The 21,984-nt window shown below is 39.6% G+C and overlaps 1 protein-coding gene, 1 long non-coding RNA gene and 1 pseudogene across 4 annotated transcripts; 2 read left to right on the top strand and 1 right to left on the bottom strand.

The window, feature by feature from the left end:
* Positions 1-5,966: 5,966 nt before the first annotated feature.
* LOC146484882 (uncharacterized) lies at positions 5,967-21,505 on the bottom strand. Of its 2 annotated transcripts, XR_014863537.1 has the most exons (3): positions 21,406-21,474; positions 7,551-7,625; positions 5,967-6,042 (listed from the first exon to the last, which is right to left on the bottom strand). It is a non-coding gene; the product is annotated as an uncharacterized LOC146484882 (long non-coding RNA). The 2 variants fall into 2 exon arrangements; XR_014863538.1 differs by lacking the exons at positions 5,967-6,042; positions 7,551-7,625 and adding an exon at positions 13,609-13,737 and having other exon boundaries at positions 21,406-21,505.
* On the top strand, positions 8,465-9,997 carry LOC146484883 (uncharacterized; annotated as a pseudogene).
* On the top strand, positions 13,263-21,567 carry LOC146484881 (protein Wnt-1-like). 2 transcript variants are annotated; one of them, XR_014863536.1, is made up of 5 exons: positions 13,263-13,410; positions 13,513-13,760; positions 16,353-16,618; positions 19,559-20,736; positions 21,460-21,567. XR_014863536.1 is itself a non-coding variant. In XM_085104358.1 (4 exons), the coding sequence occupies exons 1-4, from the start codon at positions 13,325-13,327 to the stop codon at positions 20,051-20,053; spliced, it is 1,095 nt and encodes a 364-aa protein (XP_084960484.1). In that variant the 5' UTR covers positions 13,263-13,324; the 3' UTR covers positions 20,054-21,409. The 2 variants fall into 2 exon arrangements, 1 of the variants encoding a protein (XP_084960484.1); XM_085104358.1 differs by lacking the exon at positions 21,460-21,567 and having other exon boundaries at positions 19,559-21,409.
* The last annotated feature ends 417 nt before the right edge of the window (positions 21,568-21,984 follow it).

Here is a 21,984-nt window from a genome sequence, read left to right as displayed (position 1 = left end):
TATCTTCATTAAGAATAATAGGCAGCAAAATGAAAGCCGATTGACACCGTTCCATGAGAAACGGTGCAGCTTTCCTTGGTTCAAGAGCGCTTTCACTGTTCAGTTATAGTTCAAGTTGGAACGGAGTCAACTGGATTAATCCTTTGACCCAGAGCCCTACTCTCCAGAACGTGGTTTGCGATCTCCTTCAAAACTGATGGTGAAGTCGCCCTGATTTAAATCTAGTAACCTTAAATCATACGCATATAGATCCTTTTCTTTTTGCGCACCAAAGCTTTCGTACTCCCTGCCTTTTGATATTAAGGTTACCGTATACCTTTAGAAGTGTCTCGCGTCCAAGCGATCTATATAGCGCGTCCGGTTTAAACTGTTGATACCCGAACTCTTATATAAAATTCAAGCTTATAGAGCTGGCTATCAAACTATACCAAGAATTTCGAAATAAAAGGAATTGCCGAATTTTTAGCACTGGTTTCTCGTACCAATTTTTTCATTTGGAGGAAACACTTTAAAGGGCTAAAACTCAAAGGGAATTTGTTCGTTTGCTTTCAAATTTGGACAGTAGCTAGTTTAACATATAAACCACAAAAATATGTCTCCGAATTTTTTCTTTCGAAATATTTATCTCCGAGAGCGATTTTTGTACGATCACTCCACATTTATTTTATCCTATTTCGAAAATGTTCTGTAACGTTCCACTGCGATTGAATATGGCAAAACGCAGCAACGTTTTCAGTTTAGAGCTTTCGGTCCGGAAACTGAGGAGCAAATTAAATTAGCGAAAAACAAAATTCGCTTTGACTTGTAGCTTTCAAAAGATGATTCAGACGCTTGCATTTAGAGGTCGTGAAAAATGCGACAATTCATTTTATTTCAAAATTCTTGTTATAGTTTGATATCCCGCTCTATAAGATTTAATTTGATATAGGGGTTTAGGTATCTACAGTTTAAACTGGATGCGCTACATCGATTGGACGCGAGACACCTCTGAAGGTATACGGTAATCTGGCCCTTCAGTGGATGTTTTCAAGAAGAGACTTAAAAGGCGTATCTTTTTAAAAAAGCGTTTCATTGGACACTTATTTTTATGCGAGTGAGAGGTTGTTTGTAGTTTTGTAGTGTTTGACTGATGATTTTAGTTTTAGATATTTTGATAGTTTTTAAGATTTTACGTAAAACGCTTTTAAATGCCTTCAGAAAAGGTGTTATATAAATTGTACACTATTATTGTTATTATTTAATCCTCAATAGTGATCAATGTCTAATTTCTCCCTACAATAAAATATACGGGTTATGAGAATAAAGGAAATGATCAGCAAAACTGAAATGGAAATTCTTTCAACTCGCACCAGGAGAAATACGTCGAGAAATGTGCAGAGATTGCGCGTGTTGACAAGAAATAAACAAACAAAAAAGTATAAATCGACCAATTAACACTCCAGTTACAACTGACAAACCTGTGATTCTTGGATTTTTGTGGATCCAATTGGAATCTGGAAATGTTGGTTTTTTAGGAGAGGGAAAAACCGGAGTACCCGGAGAAAAACCTCCCTGAGCAGGGACGAGAACCAACAACAAACTCAGCCCACATTGGTGGCGGGAGTAGGCGGGGGTGTGCTCTCACTACTGGGCCAGCCCCATTGGGTTGAAAGGGGTACTGTCACAGAGATTTGGCTGTATTTCGGTCAAACCTACGCAAACATTTGACCAAGAACCTTTTCTTTAATATGAAATTGCTCTTAGAGGACCAGGAGAAAAAGGAAGGAGGAAGGACAAACTATAATTAGTATTTTTTTTAGTGATTTCTACAAAAACCACAGAAAGGACTTGAAAAAAAAAAATATAATTAATTTGTGTCCTAGCCATCCGCAACCAAAGATAATTAATGCTAGTTTTCTGTGCACTAGTAGAGTTATTGTTAACAAAACTGCACCAATGTTTTGACGTTTCTATAGATACCAATATATATATATATATTTTTGGGTATTCAAAGTGACACTAAAAATAGCTGACACTGCCCCTCGGAAAAATAACCTCAATTCATATAATTTGTAAGACATGATTAAGTTGAGCAATGGCTTTCAGAAGATTAATGCTAATCTGCAAAAAAATTTGATTAAATGGTACCGTTTTCTGAGCCGGCTTTCATTCGATTACCAACACTAAGTAATTGTATCCTGAGGCGCTTTCCATTTTTCCAAACTTTTCGGTTCAACCTTTTGAAGTCTTTGAAATGCAAATGTTGTCTTCTTGCGCCATCACGTGAGTGTTTTTTTTTTTTTTATCTACCAATGCGATTGCAATTTTGGAACGAACAGAAAAAAGCCTTTCCATTTGAAACGAAAAGTTTCCGGGATTTCCAACAGAAAGGAAAGCGCCCATAGCTTCTGTACAGTTTCTGTTTCAGCATAGCGCTGTACTGATCTTTGACTCAGTTTTTAAAGGTACAGGCTATTTTGAAAGTGACGAGAAAAGTATACTCTAATCTATAGATTAATTAAATTCTATATATTACCTCTACAAGATTGTAAGGATCCACTATGTACATTGAAAAAAGCACAAATAAAGATTATTATTATTATTATTATTATTATTATTATTATTATTATTATTATAGTGGAAAACATTAATTGTTGCTTTCAATCATTTTTCACTTGCTTTAATACCACCGTAAAGATGGCTGAATAGGCGAAAACGTAAAGCAGGTTTTTTTCCTTAAAGTTTTTGAGTTTTTCAATAGTTTCATAAAACATTGTTATTCTGTTCGACGTTTGGAGAACTCAACCTAATCTGTTGGGAGTCCTGTGACTTCTTGCGTGTCCAGTGTAACCAACGGGAGAACGGTCCGGATTTTTTGCGTAGGGTTGGCTCAGTGGGCTGGCGGGTACCATTTCGGCGCCATCTTGAATAAAGGATTTATTTTAGAATGTGATCGTGACTCGATCTGTACGGTTTTTTCATTTGTTGGTACCTGTACGGTCTCGTCATTTGTTGGTAAGTAAATGCTTTTTTCCTTCAATTTGCAGACAATTAGCAATGCATGTGGACAGTTTCTATGTACGATTTACCAAAGCCTGAAGGGAATGTGTGTTGTTTCTGGGTTCTGTAGAATACACCGAACACTTTGCGTTTTCTCAGGATCTGCGATTGTGCTGAACAGCTAGCGGCTATATTTGAGCAAACTGATCTGTTTCGGTCACAATTAATTGTGACCGCAAGAAGAAGTGAACAAGAAGTGAGCCTTGCTCGCTGGTCATTGAGCCAAACAAATTTGACCCGTTGTGGTCAAACAACTGAAAAAATCCAAGCCAAGGAGCTCGGTGGTTAAGCCAACTGACCTTTTGTGGTAAAAATTGAAACGAAGCCATTCCCAAAACTCGCTGGCTGAGCTGTTGCGGAACCAAAAAAATTAAGTTGAGTGTCAACAAAAACTCCCCCGTTTTTATCGTTCCAACGACAAACAAAATCCACGGATTGAGAGCTTTGGTAACTCAACAATATTAGTTTTATCTTGCTTGTTTTCAAATACCTCAAGTTGCGTTCACTGATAATAGTTTGCTTTTAACACAAACAATAGCTGTTGTTAAACTGTTATTCAACTTTTTTTTTTTTAAGTTTTGGTGTAGCTAAAAAGTTGTATATAGATTACAAAAAATAGACACATCCTACTGTATACTGCTAAACTCTAACACACTTAATAAGCCATGATTACTATTAGTATATATATAGCCTGCCGGAACATCTTACTAGGCAAAAAACAAACAAACAAACAAACAACAAACTGAAGCAGGTCATGATCCTCATAACAGAGTGCGCTGTTTTAGTTTGATGCGGTCGTAAACTTGGCTAACTTTCTCAAATGGCATTTTAAGATATGAATCAGCAGAATCAAAACCAAGTTAGAACAACTTGCCAATAGTTTCTGAATTGATTTTATTTGAATGGTCCAGAACCAACTGGCACAACATAGCTTTGAATTCATTTGAATGGCCACACTTCAGGATTTCATCGACAGACTCAAAAGTTAGAATCACCTTGTACAGCACAATAAACAACACCACAGGAAAGTACTGCTTAGCAGCTTTCATTTGAATGGTCACACTTCAGGATTTCCTCGACAGACTCAAAAGTTAGAATCACCCCGTACAGCATAATAAACAGTACCACAGGAAAGTACTACTTATTAGCTTTCATTTGAATGGCCACACTTCAGGATTGCATTGACAGACTCAAAAGTTGAAACCGCCTTGTACACCATAATAAACAGTACCACAGGAAAGTACTACTTACTAGCTTTCATTTGAATGGCCACACTTAAGGATTTCATTCACAGACTCAAAAGTTAGAACCAGCTTGTACAGCATAATAACCAACACCACAGGAAAGTACTGCTCAGTAGCTTTCATTTGAATGGCCACACTTTAAGATGTTCTCCACAGCCTCAAACGTTAGAACCGATGAATGAATGTTCTTTTAACCAAAGAATTTACATCAGTAAATGACTACTGCTTTATAGAATAGCCGTGTGTACAGTAACACAAGTTAGAGTTAGAGGGGGGGGGAGAGGCGGGTAAAGAGGCCGGCATTGTAGAAAATACAGTGGAACCAACTGAAAGTACAAATGCTAATTTGTGCTACCTCCGAAACTCATGGCACTCTGGGCAGTGAACCATGTGCACCGGGATGTCTTTTCCGCACGCATTCGAAGGCGCTTCTTCTTACCTTGAAGTAATAAATATTTGATTTGGCTCCACAAGAGGCCAACAAATGTTTTTTGAAAGGAAACGTTAACTCCCATTTGAGGCAAATGTCTCATTATCCGGATACCACATTAACGTCTTGGCAAGGTAAGTACTGTCTCAATCCCTTAATGGAGGTAATCTTCTACGATATTTTAAAGTATTGAAATAAAATTGAAGATATTCTTTTTCATTGTCATTTAAATTAAACAGAAGTGGAAAAACGTTTTACAAGCCTCCTCGGACAGGATAGTCTACGGAAATTCTTCAGTTTCTCCAGCTGGTGTAAGGACGAGTACAAGAAAATGCTTTACAGAGACTAGCACACCATCCAAAGTAGCAAGAATGCTCCTACCTGCTTCCCTATCAAACGACTGCGAATTACGCGAAGGCAGGTATTTTCTTGACTAATTTTGACTAATGTAAGAGATAAGCTCATGGTGTTTACTCAGCACCACTCATGGGGTAATATAATCATAGTATTAAAATTTAAGCAGCTTATCGCTGAGGTTAGCTTGCAAACAAACGACAAAGAATTCCTATCCTTGCCAAGCTGCTTTGTGTCATCTTGATGGGGGTGTATGGACTCAATATCAGAAATATTCGAGCCCTCCTATTATCTTTGTGACGTAAATTGCGGTTTGTGCAATTGGAACGTAGAATGAGTTTTAGTTTGCGGTAAAGGAGCACAAAAGAAATTTGGTTAGAATTTCCTACTTTGTAAGTAGTATTGGCTGAAACTCGTACAGGAAAATTGTTATTTCTTCAGTGTAATTAAATCGTAGGAGTTTTGCGTGGAAGGTGAATAAGTTAAAATCACCTCTAAACATCCCTTCTCGCTAACTATAACGAAGCTACGTCCGATCCACTAGATGTATAAAAACCGGGAAGAAGGCACGAACCATTTTTCCTCCCAAATCCCCTGGCACAGTGCCCATTACTCTCGCTTATTTTTTATTTACTCGCTCACGTTTCTGCTGTGCGTGGATTTAGCCTGCAGAACAGGCGTCACTCTTTTTTTTTTGTTTTTGCGTTTTTCAAGCAACCGCAGAGCGCGTGTGATGCGCCCCTCCCGTCACACGTGACTCGCGCCCCTTGCCTACGTAGGCTACGCGCCCCGCTCTCGCCTGAAATATTACGCGCGTTCTGCAGGCTACGTGGATTAAGTGGCGAGTGAGTCTGTCGGACATCTAAGGGCTAATTTACCTGGACACTAAGTTGTGATCCTAAGTTTTTGCTTCACGGTATTGATATCCAATCACGTTTCTGCCGTTTCTGTCCGGCCAGTTAGTTTGCCGGAAATCTAAGGGGCAATACAAAAAATCTACGTCAGACATCACGTAATAACCCTCACCCCCCCCCCCCCCCCCCCAAATAGACATAGTTCGCGAAAAATATAAGGAAATTTAGTTATATACTGAAACACAAAGTAGGGATTTTTAAGTATACTTCTTTTTAACCGACTTCTGACTGAAATATATGTAACACCAAGACTGGGATTCGGGATTAAATACAATAAAATCTGCAATTCCACAGCGACAAACCGATGAGTGGTGCCGGATCACTTGTACACCTGGATCAGCAAATTATTTCAAATACAAAATACTGAGGGCAGACTGATCCCAACGGCGGAGATGACGAGCTTGATAGAATAAACAACAAAGGCTAGAATAACTGAAATATATTTGTTTTAAAAACAATTCTTTGCCCGATATTTCGGTTTGCAAAACAAACCTTCCTCGGGGACTAAACGAAAAAGAAACGATCAAATCCGGAGAGCGTTGGTTCGATTCCCGCCTAGGTCAAAGGTTTTTTTCTTTGCCTCACTCCTATTTTCTCACTAGGGCTAACCGTTTAACTGTTATGTGAACTTATGAAATTTGCTACTGAGCGGCGCTCAGTAGGAATTTTCATAAGTTCACATAACAGTTAAACTCACACTTCAGCCTAAGTTCTCTAAAGCCTGACCCTATTTCAGACCAAAATATAACATTTTTCTGTCCCCTTTTTCAGATCTGGCCTCTTATCTTCATACCCATTTTCAGACCTAGTTTCTAGAATCCCGTACCCGTGTTCAAACTTCCAGACCAAAATAGTTAAAATCTATACCCTATCTCAGACCAAAACGACTGAAAAACCAAACTCTTTGGCCCGCGCATACCTCTATATCTTACATAGGGGAGCACCCCCACCCCTCCCCGGGGCAGAAACTGCACACTCTCGAAAATGAAGAAGTACTGTACACCAAAATTAGTCATAACCCTGGTCATAACAGTTGCTCAGCATGATGGTTGATGAGTAATCGATTGGTAACCAATAAAATCTATACACCAATGACAGCGACGATATCCATGACTATTGATTCCACTGAAGATTTTCAGTGGATTCATCGTCCATTGTTCGTTGACGGTCGGTGGTTGTAATATTAAATCAGCTGATTGCTCACTGATTACGCACTGTCATTTACGATTATCACAGATCTGTCATCCTGGCCAGAGTGATTTGTCCTACATAGGCCAAAGCACATTCGGAAATTCAGACTCAACAACTTGAATTCTATCTACATGAACCTGGCGGAAGGCTTCCTGTTACCACGTGGAATTCTCTTGGTCTCCGAGAGACTCGAGAAAACCCATATTACGAATGTTTGGTCTTATCAGCAGAAACGATAAGGTAATTGGGCAACCGTAAAAAGAGATTCGGGCGCTGACGTTTCGAGCGTTAGCGTTAGCCCTCCGTCAGAGCGAATAGGTGGCCGTCAAATTACCTTATCAACTCTGCTGATAACACCAAAACTCATATTAACCTTACCTCATAGTCTCGAATTAGGAAGGACTCGACATCTTCGGGCATTATTTGGTACGCGTCTGTATAAACACACTCTGACTATGCGAAAAGAAAACGAAATTGTAAAGTTAAGTTTGTTAGTCTTGTACCATCAAGCTGCTAAAAGAATGAAAGTAAAAACAAATAAACTGGCTTACCTCGATTTATTGTGTTGGCAGCGTTTAGGACACGATTTTGAGAGGGAACACATTCGTTTGAATTGAGAGTATAAACATAATAAAGTACGCGCCTCATATTTGGTAGTTTATATTAAATATGTTTAATAATTTAACAATTAATACCACTCATTAGAATATGAGCCGCTAGAATCATGCCAAAGCGAAATGTCAATGGTCGGACGATTCCCTGATCTCCTTCAGAAATTAGCTGCAAAATCGCAACGTACACAGGTAAATCAACTTAATTTTATATGCATGCTTCGCACGGCGCAGACGGCGATTAATAAATGCAACACTTGGATTTATTTTCCATTCCTTTTGTATCTTCTCGCTGTCTTCTGATTTATACGTGACATACACAAGGCAACGAGGCAACTAAGCAAAATACCAAAATAATTAATAATGACGGCAGACTGATCCTAACGGCGGAGGTGACGAGCTTGAAAGAATAAACAACAAAGGCTAGAATAACTGAAATATCTTTTGTTTTAAAGATAAGCAAGCCCGGGATCTGTGTTTTTGTCAAATTGCACAAAATGTTTGTCAATACACTTCGTTTAAACATGAAATTGCCCTTAGAACTTAGAACCCCAAGAAGAAAATATATTGTGATTTCTAGAGAGAAGAACAAACACATTCACTTCAATTTATATCGATCGGTTTCCGGTGCAACTGTATTATACTTCACCTTGTGAAATCCCTACCCTTTTATACACCTCCATGCAGCCTGGAAAAGGTACCACTTACGGGCGAGTGCCTCCCTTTATAGACCATTATAGGAAGTACCCCACCCCCCTCCATCCCACCGCGTGGAGGCAGCGTGGTCGAGTGGTTAGGGTGCCGGACTTGAAATCCTGAGGATCCGGATTCAAGTCTCGCTCTGACCACTGGATGGAGTTGTTTCTCGGTAGCCCCAAGTTCAACTCCTCGGCCAGCTGATCTGCCTCCTGCCAGTTGGGATTTTAAACCATGTTATTTTCAATTTAAATTATTTCTTTGTGACGTTAATGCTCGGCCCCAGTAGCACTGGCGCTATAAACACTGCCGAGGGTAAACAAAGGTTATTTATTAATTAGTTTATTTATTTACCGCGTATTGCGGTAGTCAATTTATTCTGTCAGCACAGGTGATAAAACCAAGTCCACAGTGGAACGATACGGCAAGGGGACAGCAAAATCATATCGTTAAATCGGGATATCGTTGTAAACGAACTCCGGTTTTATAAATAACTTTTGTCGGGACACAGAATGATGATCTTTAAATCGGGAATATCGTTAGATCGACGATCGTAAAATCGGGGTTCCACTGTATTTGCTTGCAATACATAGCCAAGCGGTCGCCAACCATGACCACCTTTTGTAGTGCGCATGCGTTCTGTGCATCGCCGAATGGTGCTAGAAAGACTTATGACTGTCTGAGAAAATAAACGAAAGTGATTGCAGGGTTGACTCTACGGCAAAGGGAAATTTTACTTGAGCCAATATCAGTTCAACTAGTACAACTAGTCTTCGCAATTCTTCACCGGGGCCAGAGCTACAATGAAAGAAGGAAAGAGCCCGTGGCAGAGTTCAAATCCACCGCCGTTTTACCCTTGGTAAAGGGAGTATCGGAGTCTCTTCGCCGCTGCCTAGAACAACAAGGCATTCGCACTGTCTTCAAATCTGAAACGACACTTAGGTCACATTTGGTGCGACCTAGGCACACCGTCGATCCGGCTAAACAAGATGGCGTGGTTTACAGGATTCCCTGTGAATGTGGTCAAGTCTACATCGGGGAATTGCGAAACAGGGAGATCTATGCATGAGAGAATCAAAGAGCATGACAGGGATATACGACTTGCCCGTACTCAGACCTCCGCCGTTGTCTGAGCACGCCCACGAGACCGGCCATTATCCGCTTTGGAACGAGGTAAAGTGTATTAATCAAGACTCTCACTGCACTGGTACTCTCGTAGGGTCAAGGAAGCTATCCACATAAGACTTCACCCTAATAACATCAACAGGAACAACGGAATTAAAATTCCCGAAGCGTGGATGCCCTTACGATCAAGAAACACAACAAGAGAGTGGTACAACGACTGCCCGCAGAGGGAGCAACTTCTCGCCGGAACAATGAGGATCGAAATGCACCAATCACAACCAACCATCTCGATATAAATGGTGCCGCGTAACCAGTCGACCTCATCGCCTGATGAAGACTACCAGTAAGCAGTCGAAAAGTCGCGATTTACATCACAACGTGACTACATCGTGAGACAAACGATAATACCGACTTATTGTTATTGTTAATGAAAGAAGAGTAACGGTTGAACGTGAACATAAGAAATGGTTAACTAGTAGCGTACACGACATAGTATTTTTAACGGTTTATAACATTATTTATAAAAAAACTTGATCATTGTATAATACAATTCCATGGATTTGATTGGCTTAGCGGCCATGGTACTGATGAGCCATTATACCATGCCTAAGAATTATAGCGACCATTTAAAATTTGTCTTCTAGTTGTTCTTGCAAAGCAAAATCAGGAACACCTAGCAATATTTCTTGATGATTTTTATTAAAACAATTATTCCAGTCGCGCTTGTTGGATATGAGATGATTACAGCCAACGAGGCGCGTAATCTATCATGTTATATCCAGCGCGTGCTCGCGGAATAATTGTCAAATATATGCACATAGTCTTATGTCCCATTCACACCAAGGCTTAAACACGTTTAAAAGCTGTTTAGTTAAACACAGTTTAAAGTTGTTTCCTTCATAAAATCTGCTTTCGGAGTCATTGACTACAGATTTAGCACAAATGAAAGTATAAGTTAACTGAATTTACTTGAATCCTATGTCAAAGCCAATAGCTCCGCTTTCCGTTACCAATTTTCGCTTTGTTAAAGCTGGTTTAATTAAGCATGTTTTGTTGATGTGAATCGGGCAATTTTTTACCCCCCCCCCCCCCCCCCCCCCTCTATCATGTCATTCTTTATAAGCAAAGTTCAGACTCAAGCAGTTTTCATGCTTACTACCGGCGGCTTTTGCGTAACTCATGACCTCAAAGAAGCCATTTATAAGGAAATAAGGGGAGGCGGAAGGCTGGGGAGGGGTCTTTGTCCCAATCTCTTCTCATTGTTGTTGTTTTTGCTCGATCCAGTTTCATCCAGCTAACGTTGCTATTTCAGCTCTCTGTTTCAACTATATAGAAAGGGAAAGTTATCAGTTTAGGAAGCCACTGGGTTAAAATGATTTCTTTTTTGGTTTGATTTGACACCGTACATCGACATGCCATGAGACCCAATGAAGCTAACACTGAGCCCAGGAGAAAGATCGGTCGTCGGTTAACGGCGGAAAGGGTGAGCGCCAAATTTGTCATTCTCGCTCCTCGCCCACTGTTTTCTTTCCAGTACATGAACTTGCATGTATGCACCCCTTTTGCAAGGGGTGTGCGCGAGAATCCACGGACAAATCCGGCAAAGATTGCCGCAATTCGTTGATGAATCAATACCCATTCTCAGTGGCCTCTTCGCCTGTTTACCTCTCTTACGTAGCGTAATAATGACAAAATGCTGTCGGTTAAACAAGCTTGCCGGCAATTAGTTGTTAAGCCGAAGCGGAAACAACGAAGGCCTATACATTCTAATAAAAACAGCTGAATCCGTTACGTTTGGCACCAAATATCCCGTGATCATTAGAACAAACAAGTAATAAACGAAGAAACAAACACCGAGAAGTCGAACTGCGTCTTAGTCGGAAAAGCACCTCTCGTCTTTCCTTGTTTTTCTTTCAAAGAGCGCAAACTGTCGAAAATCCCTTTGAACAGAGCGGCCAAAAGAAGGGATACCACAACTTCTAGACAACACAAAAGCTTATTGTATAGTTTAATTATTTCGACCCCACAATGAATAGAAACGTTGCCTCTAGGGGCTGGTTATTGTGTCGTAATAAAAGATACGTGTCTTATTGTTATTCCGTTTGTTGTATTTTCTCTCTCGAATTATTTGTGTGTTACGTTTGGCCGCTTGCGCCATATGAATCAGTTCGAAGGAACGTCGCGATCGGTTGGTATGCTACGCCGCGTGAATTGGAATAAAGTTCGTGCGGAGTAAAAACAAAATGCTTGTTTTATTTCCATCCCTTCCGATAGAGCTTCAAGTTATTGAAAAAGATTATTTCTGAGTAACTCAGTCTTCTTGAACCTGTTTCATAAAAATGTCCAAGAATTCTTGCAATTTAATGGGATAGTTTTTTACGAGGACAGGAAAACGTGGATGCTTTCCAGCGCTGATTTAATTACACACAAATTCTACAGTACAGTGAAAAGTGATGTTATTCAAGTCTATACTTATTAATTTTAATCCTTGTGAAACAGCTATGAGTTTTATTGGTGAGATTAAGCCATCTTTAGGTTTTCAGCTTTATCGTTTGAACGTTATAACAACAAAGCGAAACCCAAAACAAACAGAAGAACACCTTCGGCAAATCTTTGGGAAATAAAGGAGTCAATATGCTACTCTTTTCTGGATCGCAAAAGGTCTAAATTTAGAGGGGGAAAGCTTTTTCATGACGTGCATTCTAGAAGGGCGCAACGTTTTGCAAACCACGTTGAAAAGCCGTTTCCGAGGAGAGTTAATTGACTGAAAAATTTACGAGAAGTGGCGGTCCCTGTTGAGCCTATTGAGGAGCAGTGACACAAGTAATTTCTTTCAAATTCCTATTCAAGTTTTAATCACCTAATTTGTATGACTCTATTGACTGTAAATTGCTTTTTTCGCTGTGTCTTAATTTAAAGCTTTGAAAGGGTCTTGGCGAAGATAGAATCGTACAAATTACCTCCCTCGAATGTGAAGTGGGTATTACTTAAATAACTGGCTAGTGTGTGCGCCTCTTGAAAAGCAAAGTGAAAAGAAAATCGTTAAATATTGGGCTATCTAACACCGATAGAAGTGCTTTTTCCTTCACAATCTATAGCAAGGAAGTGGTAAAAATCTCCGTTCACAAAGTCACGTAATTTCCTCATTGTCAACAAGTCCTTCAAAGGAGACCAAATTAATTAAAAGGAGGGCTATCAAAGAGAATAGTAAAACACCGGGTTAAACTTCTCAAATTGTGGTCACGGCACAAAACTCCCAATTTCAGACTAAAAATGGAAAGTAAATGTTCAATAAGTGAACCGGCTATAAGACAGTTCTTTTAAGTAATGAGTACATATTTTCATGGCATATTTACCCTCTAGCTTTTTCATTTATTGTCCTCTGTTTTACGGATTAAACTTGAAGTAATAATTTTGCCGACTCTCTGTGTGGGCGGGAACAGCCTGGCCGAGTTATGCCAGCCGAGGATTTGAACTAATTAGAAACTCCCAGATATACCGTGCTCCCGTTATTGTTGAGCGCTTAAATGTATGCAGACATGCAGACTGCAAACAAACCTGATAGTTTTTAGTGGTCCTTGTCAATGTTGCTGGCTAATCCATTGTTTTTTTGTGACGGCAATAAGCACATGCCAGCCGATTTATGAAGGCAAATTAAGATTCTTCAGGTCATTACAACGCTCTATACACACAAGTGAACAAGGTTGTTAGAAGTCGGAGATGAACATGTTCAAAGCTCTTTACATGATCGTACTGTTTGGTTTAACAAGTCTTAATGTACTCGCTGAAGGCAACGGCGCTTGGTGGTAAGCCATAGTCAATAGATACTTCCTGTTCATAACAAATTTTGTTATCATAACGTTCATGAACGTAAAACTAACCTGACGATTGCCCTTCTTCCATTTTAGGAATCTCGGTGTAAGTGGTTCGTCAAAGCCGCCAGATAACTATAATTTCCAGCTTTCGCCAGCAAACGGAGTCAAACCTGTTACGCCGAAGCAACAGCGACTCTGTCGAAGGTACCCAGAACTGGTTCCATACATTGGGCTCGGAGCTAAGTTCTCTATCAGCCAGTGCCAATACCAGTTTAAACACCGAAGATGGAATTGTTCCGCGCATAGTCCTGAAAATGTCTTTGGTAAAATTGTGAAAATAGGTAAGATTTACTTTTAGGTTATTTTCAGTCTTCCTTCTGTCGAGTTTCGCTTTTTATGTTCTTTCGAGATCGGTACCCACTTTATTAAACCGTGTCAAATTTGTTTTGATCTCAAGGAGTTGTTTTGACATAACGTTGCCCTTTGTTTAAACTCATTTTACCACAGGAATAAGCAAATTTCAAAACTAAAAGCACATAAGCTGTTTTTGGCGAAGCATTACCTAAAAGTACCATAACCATAACTGATAAAAGTACTCAGTTTCATTGTCCGACATTTAGTTTTAATTCACAGACCCGCAAAAGTTAGAAACAGTTGATACGAAATGATATCTTGCATCATCTGACCCTCGGAAAGTTAAAAATGATGTCCTTCCTAGCCTCAACTATTAAGGTAAAGTCAGTTTTTTTCCGATGAAAATCTTTTCGGGTAGTACGTTTGCGAGGTAAATAACTTATACGGATGGTGAATGAGGTTCGACGTGAAATTGTCAATAATGTTGCTTCTGTGATCCTCTTTCCCATATTCTTTCACTATGATTTCTCCACTTGAATGTTAACTTCATTTACTCAAATTTCAAATAGAGAAATCATTCCGAACATACCAAACTTTATGCTGTTATGTATGGATACTATTGTTGACCATTTTAAATGATGCAGAAATAAATCACCGCCCCGAAAGGGTCCTTGAAATGTTAAATTAAGTGGGAGTTAAAATGCATGTAAACCGCGTAAAATTGCGTTTTAAATTCCTCTTTTTTTAGAAATGCTCAAAGGCAAGAAACTGTTGCGTTTGCGGGGGACAAAATTCTTTTTATAAAACGTAAGCTAGGAAAATGGGCCACACTTTTTTGCTTTCGTCTTCGCCCACAATAAAGTAAACACGAACGGCTATACCCAAGCTTAGGTTGGGCAATAAAAGTGGTATAAACCCACGCAAGCAGAAATATTCAATCATGACTCACCATAGAGAAAAAACACTGACAAATTTAGTAATTTATGGACGATTGACATTTACAAAATTTTCGTCATGTATTCGCTAATCTTCGCGATATTTGGTTCTTTGTGAAACGATGGGCTATAATACATAAATAGAAACGTAAGGCATGACAGAAATGACAAGTGTTAATTTTACAGTGAGAGGGAACGAGTTACCAGTATACAATAGTCTGAGAAAAAATAAGAACGATTAAACCTCTGATAGAAATAAAGAGACAAGTTTTTCTAGCTGTAATTTTTGAGTTGTAACACTCACTATTGCGATTTCTGTGCAGTTCATCGCACATCCTTGACCGTGATATTTCAATATCATCCAAATTCATACTCAATCACTTTGTTAGTGTATTAACTAAGAAGCATCTTCTTTGGTTCTTCTTTGGCTCCGCGTTGGGTATAAGAATGGGAAGGAATCATAACACAACTGCCTCTCGGTTTGTTAATGAAGCTGAGAACTGGCAGAAACTTCAGTTATTTTTTAGAATACTTTAGAAATAGAGTCAGCGGACGACATGAAAGTACTGCCCATATTTCGATTGGTCATGTTGTAGGATTTCTCAAACTCAGAAGTTAGAACTACCTTTTACAGCACAGTCAGTTACTAAAAAGCATCTTTTGACAGTGCTCCTGAATTTATGGCGTATTTGTGTCGCGTCGAATTCTACTCGAGCTCCAGCAAAATCAATGCAGTGTGAAAATGACAGTAAATCACCCGGGCAAAACTAGGTATTAAACAACAAGTGAGAAAGTAAAATAAACCGTCCTTGAAAGCAAAAAAGAGTACAGATTCTATTCTTAGAAATAAGTACAAATGATAACTTTTATTTGAGCTTCTTTGGAAGTGAGCACGATTGGGTCAATCCTTCATACCTTGTAGCTGCTCTGTAAGCTTGACTCGCTAATAAACAAATGTTGGTCTTAACCCAACTATTTATTTTATGAATGCCGCATACCACTGGATACAACCATATCGTGAAAGCATGTCTTGTTTACACTCAGATTTGTCTTGACATGAAGTTGGGCGTAATCTATTTTCTCTTTATCTATGCTATCTCCATCTTTCCGGAAACGGACAGGCTATATAGCTATATAGATACCAGTGTAAGTGTTTGTATACTGTTTGAAAGTTGTTATATTGTTCGAGCTTTTTGGTACTATTACTTGACGAAGTCGTTCCCTTATCCAAACTGAAAGACGAACATTGTGTTGCTGTTTGATTTTGATATCATTTATATCACTGATTTAGTGGCACCGTAAAATGCGGCCATGTGTCATATAAATAGCAACAGTAGCAATCTAACGAAATTGTGGCCTTGGCGGGGACAAAGAGGTTGACCGCAAGCTGTGATTTTGCCCGGTGGCTCTCAAGCTCAGCTCAAGCTCGGAGGGGACTAACTGAAGTGGAACACTAGAACTCTGGTTAATCACTTTACTTCCATATAGTGTATGAGTACACGGTCACTGGTTCAATCTGTTAAGGTGCCTTAGGGGATGAAATTCTGACCAGCGATTGTAGCCTTGTAAATAAAAAGTTATAAACTTAAGAGCTGTAGCAATATCATTTTGCTTGAGTTATAAGCGTGCACGCTTCTGTTTCAGCTTGCAGGGAAACCGCCTTCACTTACTCAATAACAGCAGCCGGTGTGTCCCACGCCATTGCGAGAGCTTGTAGCGATGGTAAACTGTCGGCTTGTGGATGTGACAACAGATACAAGGGAGTAAGCAACGAGGGATGGCAGTGGGGAGGCTGCAGTGATAACATCCACTTTGCGGATCAGTTTTCGAGAAAGTTTGTTGATGCGGGGGAGAAAGGCCGCGATTTTCGAACGTTGGTAAATTTGCACAACAACGAAGCCGGCAGAACGGTGAGTTTTCATCTCTTTGCGTGTGAATGTAATATTAGTTCAAAGCTACCGAGGAAATTAAAAAAAAACTGAATTAATATTTTAATTCTAAGCGTGGTGAATGGCAATTAAAAATGACCCTAACTTTTGGGTCTTTGGAAGAAGTAATTTAGTGTGGCCAGTCGAGAGAGGAATATGGAAAAATATATATTAATTACCTATGGTTTTGTATGGTTATTTGTACTTCATTCAACCACTTTTTTTCATTACGGAAAGTTTGAGGGGGGTTTCAGTTTCCAATTTCGAGCTCGGCGAAAAGATTATGCCGCAATAAAACGACAAGGAAAGCCGTGGCCTCGGGCAACGAGTAATTCTTTTTCAAGCGCTTTCCGATCGATCATTCATTTATACAGAGCAATTAAAAATTGCGTCATAGGGGTGGCAAGGTCGTCTGTATTTGTACAGCGTAAAAAGAGAGCTTTCCATCAGCTACGTGACATTCAATTTTTTAAGACCCTGTGTGTCAATTGCTAAATTGGGACGGCTTTAATTTAGTAATTACTTGTAGCAGCTCCCATTTGACATGGCTCAACAGTTAGCCAGAGGTTTGTGAGGCAATCTTTGGTAATCAGTTTTCCTTATTCTTTCATTGAATTGACTAAATTACACATTATTTCATATAGAAATAATTAGCGGTCAATCCTTTATTTACCAAATTATTCAGTAAAGCTAAGAGAATTTTTATATACCTACTTTTCCGTCCTGTTTAATAAGTCTTCTTAACCTTGAATCGGTTGTTGTGGTTCTAAATTTTGAGCCTGTGAAGTTCTTAAGAGCGAAGCTAATGATCAGTACGTTCCATTGGTGTTTCTTTTGTATCAGTTGGTTCTAACTTTTGCGTCTGTCAGATAAATCCTAAAGTGTGACCATTTATAAATAAAAGCTACTGAGCAATTCTTTCTTGTGGTGCTGTTTATTATGCTGTACGACGTGGTTCTAACTTCTGAGTCTGTAGATGAAATCCTAAAGTGTGACCATTAAAATAAAAGCTACTGAGGAGTACTTTCCTGTGGTGCTGTTTATTATGCTGTACTAGGTGGTTCTAACTTCTGAGTCTGTAGATGAAATCCTAAAGTGTGACCATTAAAATAAAAGCTACTGAGCAGTACTTTCCTGTGGTGCTGTTTATTATGCTGTACGAGGATGAACTTATAGGTTTGACCTTTCAAATGACAACCTTAAATTATGATGGCACTGTTTGGTCGTTTCATTTTAAAAGGGAATGGACAAGAGCGGTCGACATTAATTTTGTCTGTGTAATGCTGATAACAATGAAGTGGAAAGAAGAACGTACAATTTTTCAAATCCATCCCCTTCCCTTCCCCCTTCCCCAAATCGTTTCCAGAGAATTGAGCATTTAAATTTATCTGTCTTATCTGCATCGCGAGGTTAGGCTTACAAGAGGTTATGCTTATTATGAAATGGTAGGAGTCCATAAATGGCAGCGATATCGTTAAGTTTTTTTTTTAATCTTCGACGTGTTTCAGGTAAGCCCGTGCCTCTGTTAACTGTTGAATTCTCGACACAGACCTAACATGCAAAGAATTCTTTGGCACTGAGGTTAAGTCAGGGGAACTTAGAAGATCAGTTGAAGCTGAGTACACAAGTCAAGAATCGCACATTCTTTGTCTTTGATTTGTCGGCATCCCAGTTTTGTCAAATAGTTTCATTCTAGATCCAAGGAAGGAAGAAAAACTTTCTAATGACCGAAGTCCATGGTACACGGTCAAATCGCGGTTTCCCACGAATAACCGCATCAATAATTGCCGGCAAACTCGCTTGTAAAATCATTATCTATTGTTATGAATTTGCGGCTTTGCGTTCGTGATTAATTTACATTTTATGGCTCATCAATCTCGCTTCAAGTGTAACTACCCACGGTGTCTGGTACTTCTCCGACACACTAAAACATTCTCTCAGTCTAAGCCTGACTCCCACTTGTAATGTGAAATAAGCGTCTCAAATCCCGCGATCACGAACAGCTGATGTGCTAGGTGGCACACGCATGCCCAGTGCTGCTGAGTTCTTGTGCTTAAACCTGTGTTTTTGTTGCACCGGTTTTCATTATTTTGTAAAATAAGGACAAAGTAACGTAAGCATGAGAAAAAGGAAAAGTTATGTTCATTTTATTTTTCCTTGTGGTTTTTCTTTGTTGTGAATACACATTCACTAGAACGAAAAGAGTGTTTTTTATTGTGGTTGGATACCCAGAAAGCGACTCGCTGCACGAAAAGTAACGAGAATCTTCTGCAACTAACTGCAACTCAACACAACTCCAAATAACTTTATTTATGAGAATGATGTATTATTCAGTGAACGACACAGGCATACTCGGAAAACATTCCGAGTGCTCCTATCAGAAGTCAACCTAAGACCTTCCGATTACTAGTTCGGGTGCTCTTACTACCACTGAGCTACAGGAGAGTCGTGGGAGCTAAGGCCATTAAACTAGGTTCATGGCACAACCATCCTGCATACTGCTAGAATCGGAATGTCAATGTGTGGCATATGCGCAATGGAAATAATGTAATCGAATATGTTAAGCCTGGTGAATAAATGAGAATGATGTATTGATCAGTAAATGACACAGGCATACTCGCAAAAAAAATCCGAATGCTCAGGAGTCGAACCTAAGACCTTCCAACTAAAATAACTCAACTCTCAAACTTACTAAACTAGTAATAAGGATCATATAGTACAGTATAGTACAGTATAGTATAGTATAGTATAGTATAGAATATTATAGTATAGTATAGTATAGTATAGTATAGTATAGTATAGTATAGTATAGTATCATGCTGCTAACTTTGTAATTCAGCTACATGTCAGCTGCAAATGAGTCAGTTAATTAACAGTTTTTATTTTATTTACTTTATTATTTTATTTTGCTTCTTTTTCAAGGCTGTAAGAGAGAACATGGTACGAGAGTGCAAATGTCACGGCGTTTCTGAAGCGTGTACAGTTCGCACCTGTTGGAAACGCTTACCCGACTTCAGACGCATCGGAGAGGCGCTCAAGGATAAATTCGACAGCGCTTCCATGGTAGAATTTGAAGAAAACAACAATCGCAATGGTCATGTCGCTAAGAAAGGAAAACCTGCGTTCCGTCCCAAAAACAAACTTCACAAGGCCCCTACTGTTGCTGATTTGGTTTACTATGAAGAGTCACCAGACTTTTGCCGACGGAATCCCGAGACGGGTTCTCTCGGGACGAGGGGGCGTTTGTGCAACAACACGTCCCTCGGGACCGATGGATGTGATTTAATGTGCTGCCGGAGAGGTTACACGACGAGTGAAAGTGAAATGGAAGAACTTTGCAACTGTCGGTTCTTCTGGTGCTGCAAGGTGAAATGCGAGAACTGTAGATCAAGGCACATTGTGCACAGGTGCAATTAATGAATGGCATAACAAGAGAATAGAATTTGCATGTTTGATATCGGAGCTAAAGAAGTTCAGTTAAAAATGAACTCTGATGGAGCAAATAATTTAGAAGAGGACGTGAATAGATTGCCAGTGGTGGATCTAGGGAGCGGCTTCCCCGCCCTCCCCTCCCTTATATTTCAGTCCACACCATGGCCCGCAGGTCGGAGGCGCCGTGAGATTTCGGGTGCTTTCCTTTTGTCGTAACTGGCGGGTGAGTTCGTAAACGGAATGTACCAATTTGAAGGATAAGTTTTATCCTACTCCTTCGAATTTCTTCAAAATAGCGCGCACCAGTTTCGGAGTGATTTTTTCAGTGTAAAGATTTTGCAGCACCATCCCTTCAAAATGACGCATTCGATTTATAAACTTGCCGATCTGGCCGCCCAGTTCTGTCAAAAGCGAAAGCACTTCGTTTCACGAAGAGAGCCGAGCAAGTCGAGTGTGTGTAATCAAGAGCGCGACCGACCCCACTTGCCTCAAGGTTTAGATCTGCCACTGATTATATTTTAGATTTAGACTGACTGTGGTTAGATTTCTTGGTAGAAGTATCAGTGTAGAAGTCCCACTAGTTCTTGCGAACGGTTTTCTTAGGATAGGATTCTGAGAATTTGCACACTCAGAGAATGTGGTACGTTCAGTTTTATGAGCATACTCGGGTTGAAGCTGTAGTTTTTAAAGCGGAGTCGGCGTTTTTATATCAGCAACAGCTGTGCAGCAAACTACGATTTACTGCACTGCAGTTGTGGGGTAAGTAGCCGACACTGGAAAAGGGCACCGAGCGATTTGTTTTGGGGAAACACCGGCTATTCCGAAGACCTTGTGCCCTGTTCATACGTTATTGGGTCGCGTCGGATCTCGATTAAATCCAAGAAAAGTACAAACAATCGCGACAGATCAAACAACTTAATTACTACCCAAAAAACAATTAACACACTGTACTGGCATCAAAGTCGAACAGAGTGTAGATTTGAGCTTGAATTGTATGCAATAAACGTCCCTGAAATGCAGCGTTTAAATTACAATAACTTACTTTAATACAATATCATTACTTCATCAGGCATACAGAAGACGAGAATAATTAGTATCATAAGAATTACTTTATATACCAACCCCGTGACCTTGGTGTTTTGCGCATACCAGCTTTTACCTGAAAGATCTTAGCTGACTGGTAAGTTTAAATCGACTATTCTCGGTTCGTTCGAGGTTTGACAATTTGCTGACATTAGTCTTTACTACTGATTCTATTTTTTCAAGGAAAATTAAACTTAAAAGTTAGCTTAACCACCGTTAAGTATGAGATTAAAATAGACAAATATAATACATACCTGAGAAAGTTTCACCTGAGGTTTAATTCGAAGGAGAATATGAAATGTTGGCAGCCACATCTGTGTCATATATCACGCTTGCTGGGTGCCTGCTCCGTTTGGTGTCAATGAAAGTACCTCTTATAAATTAACCGCCATGCAGTCAAATATCAACGAGGTGGCTTTTTCTGGGTAATTCCCGTTGTAAACGTTCGGCATGAAGTCTTGTGTCCTACCGGCGAAAAAAGTTGTTTACCACAATGACAGCGCTGGCTTCACAACGGCCATTCCTCTTTAAAGTAGTCCAAAATGTCTTTCTTTTTTAGCCTTGAATTTGTTCAATGCTTGTGAGTGATTATATCTTCAGGAAGGTGAAGGGTTTTGTAACTGTTCAACGCCACAAAACGCCGAAGCGAACTGTAAGTTTTCCGAGTTTAGTTTGAAAACACGTGGGAATTTGCATAAACTGAAAAGGGCCTGACGCGAATTTACTCATACGTGCATTTGTCGCGTCGAAAGTGTTACATTTTGGTTGTTCCATGATAGGAGGTCGCTACACTGTTATACATAATAAAACATTTATTTATTTTCTTTAAAATG

The sequence above is a fragment of the Pavona decussata genome, unplaced genomic scaffold (assembly GCF_977016875.1).
Source record: "Pavona decussata unplaced genomic scaffold, jaPavDecu1.1 SCAFFOLD_29, whole genome shotgun sequence".
NCBI classification, from domain to species: domain Eukaryota; kingdom Metazoa; phylum Cnidaria; class Anthozoa; order Scleractinia; family Agariciidae; genus Pavona; species Pavona decussata.
The sequence above is the reverse complement of the archived record's forward strand: the minus strand, read 5'-3'. Positions and strand labels throughout refer to the sequence as shown.

What these genes read in the sequence shown, in the direction of transcription:
- LOC146484881 (XM_085104358.1), top strand. Translation starts at nt 13,325, where the DNA reads ATGAACATGTTCAAAGCTCTTTACATGATCGTACTGTTTGGTTTAACA. An exon ending in TGGTAAAATTGTGAAAATAG is followed by an intron (nt 13,761 to 16,352) that starts GTAAGATTTACT and finishes CTTCTGTTTCAG; the next exon opens with CTTGCAGGGAAACCGCCTTC. An exon ending in ACAACGAAGCCGGCAGAACG is followed by an intron (nt 16,619 to 19,558) that starts GTGAGTTTTCAT and finishes TTCTTTTTCAAG; the next exon opens with GCTGTAAGAGAGAACATGGT.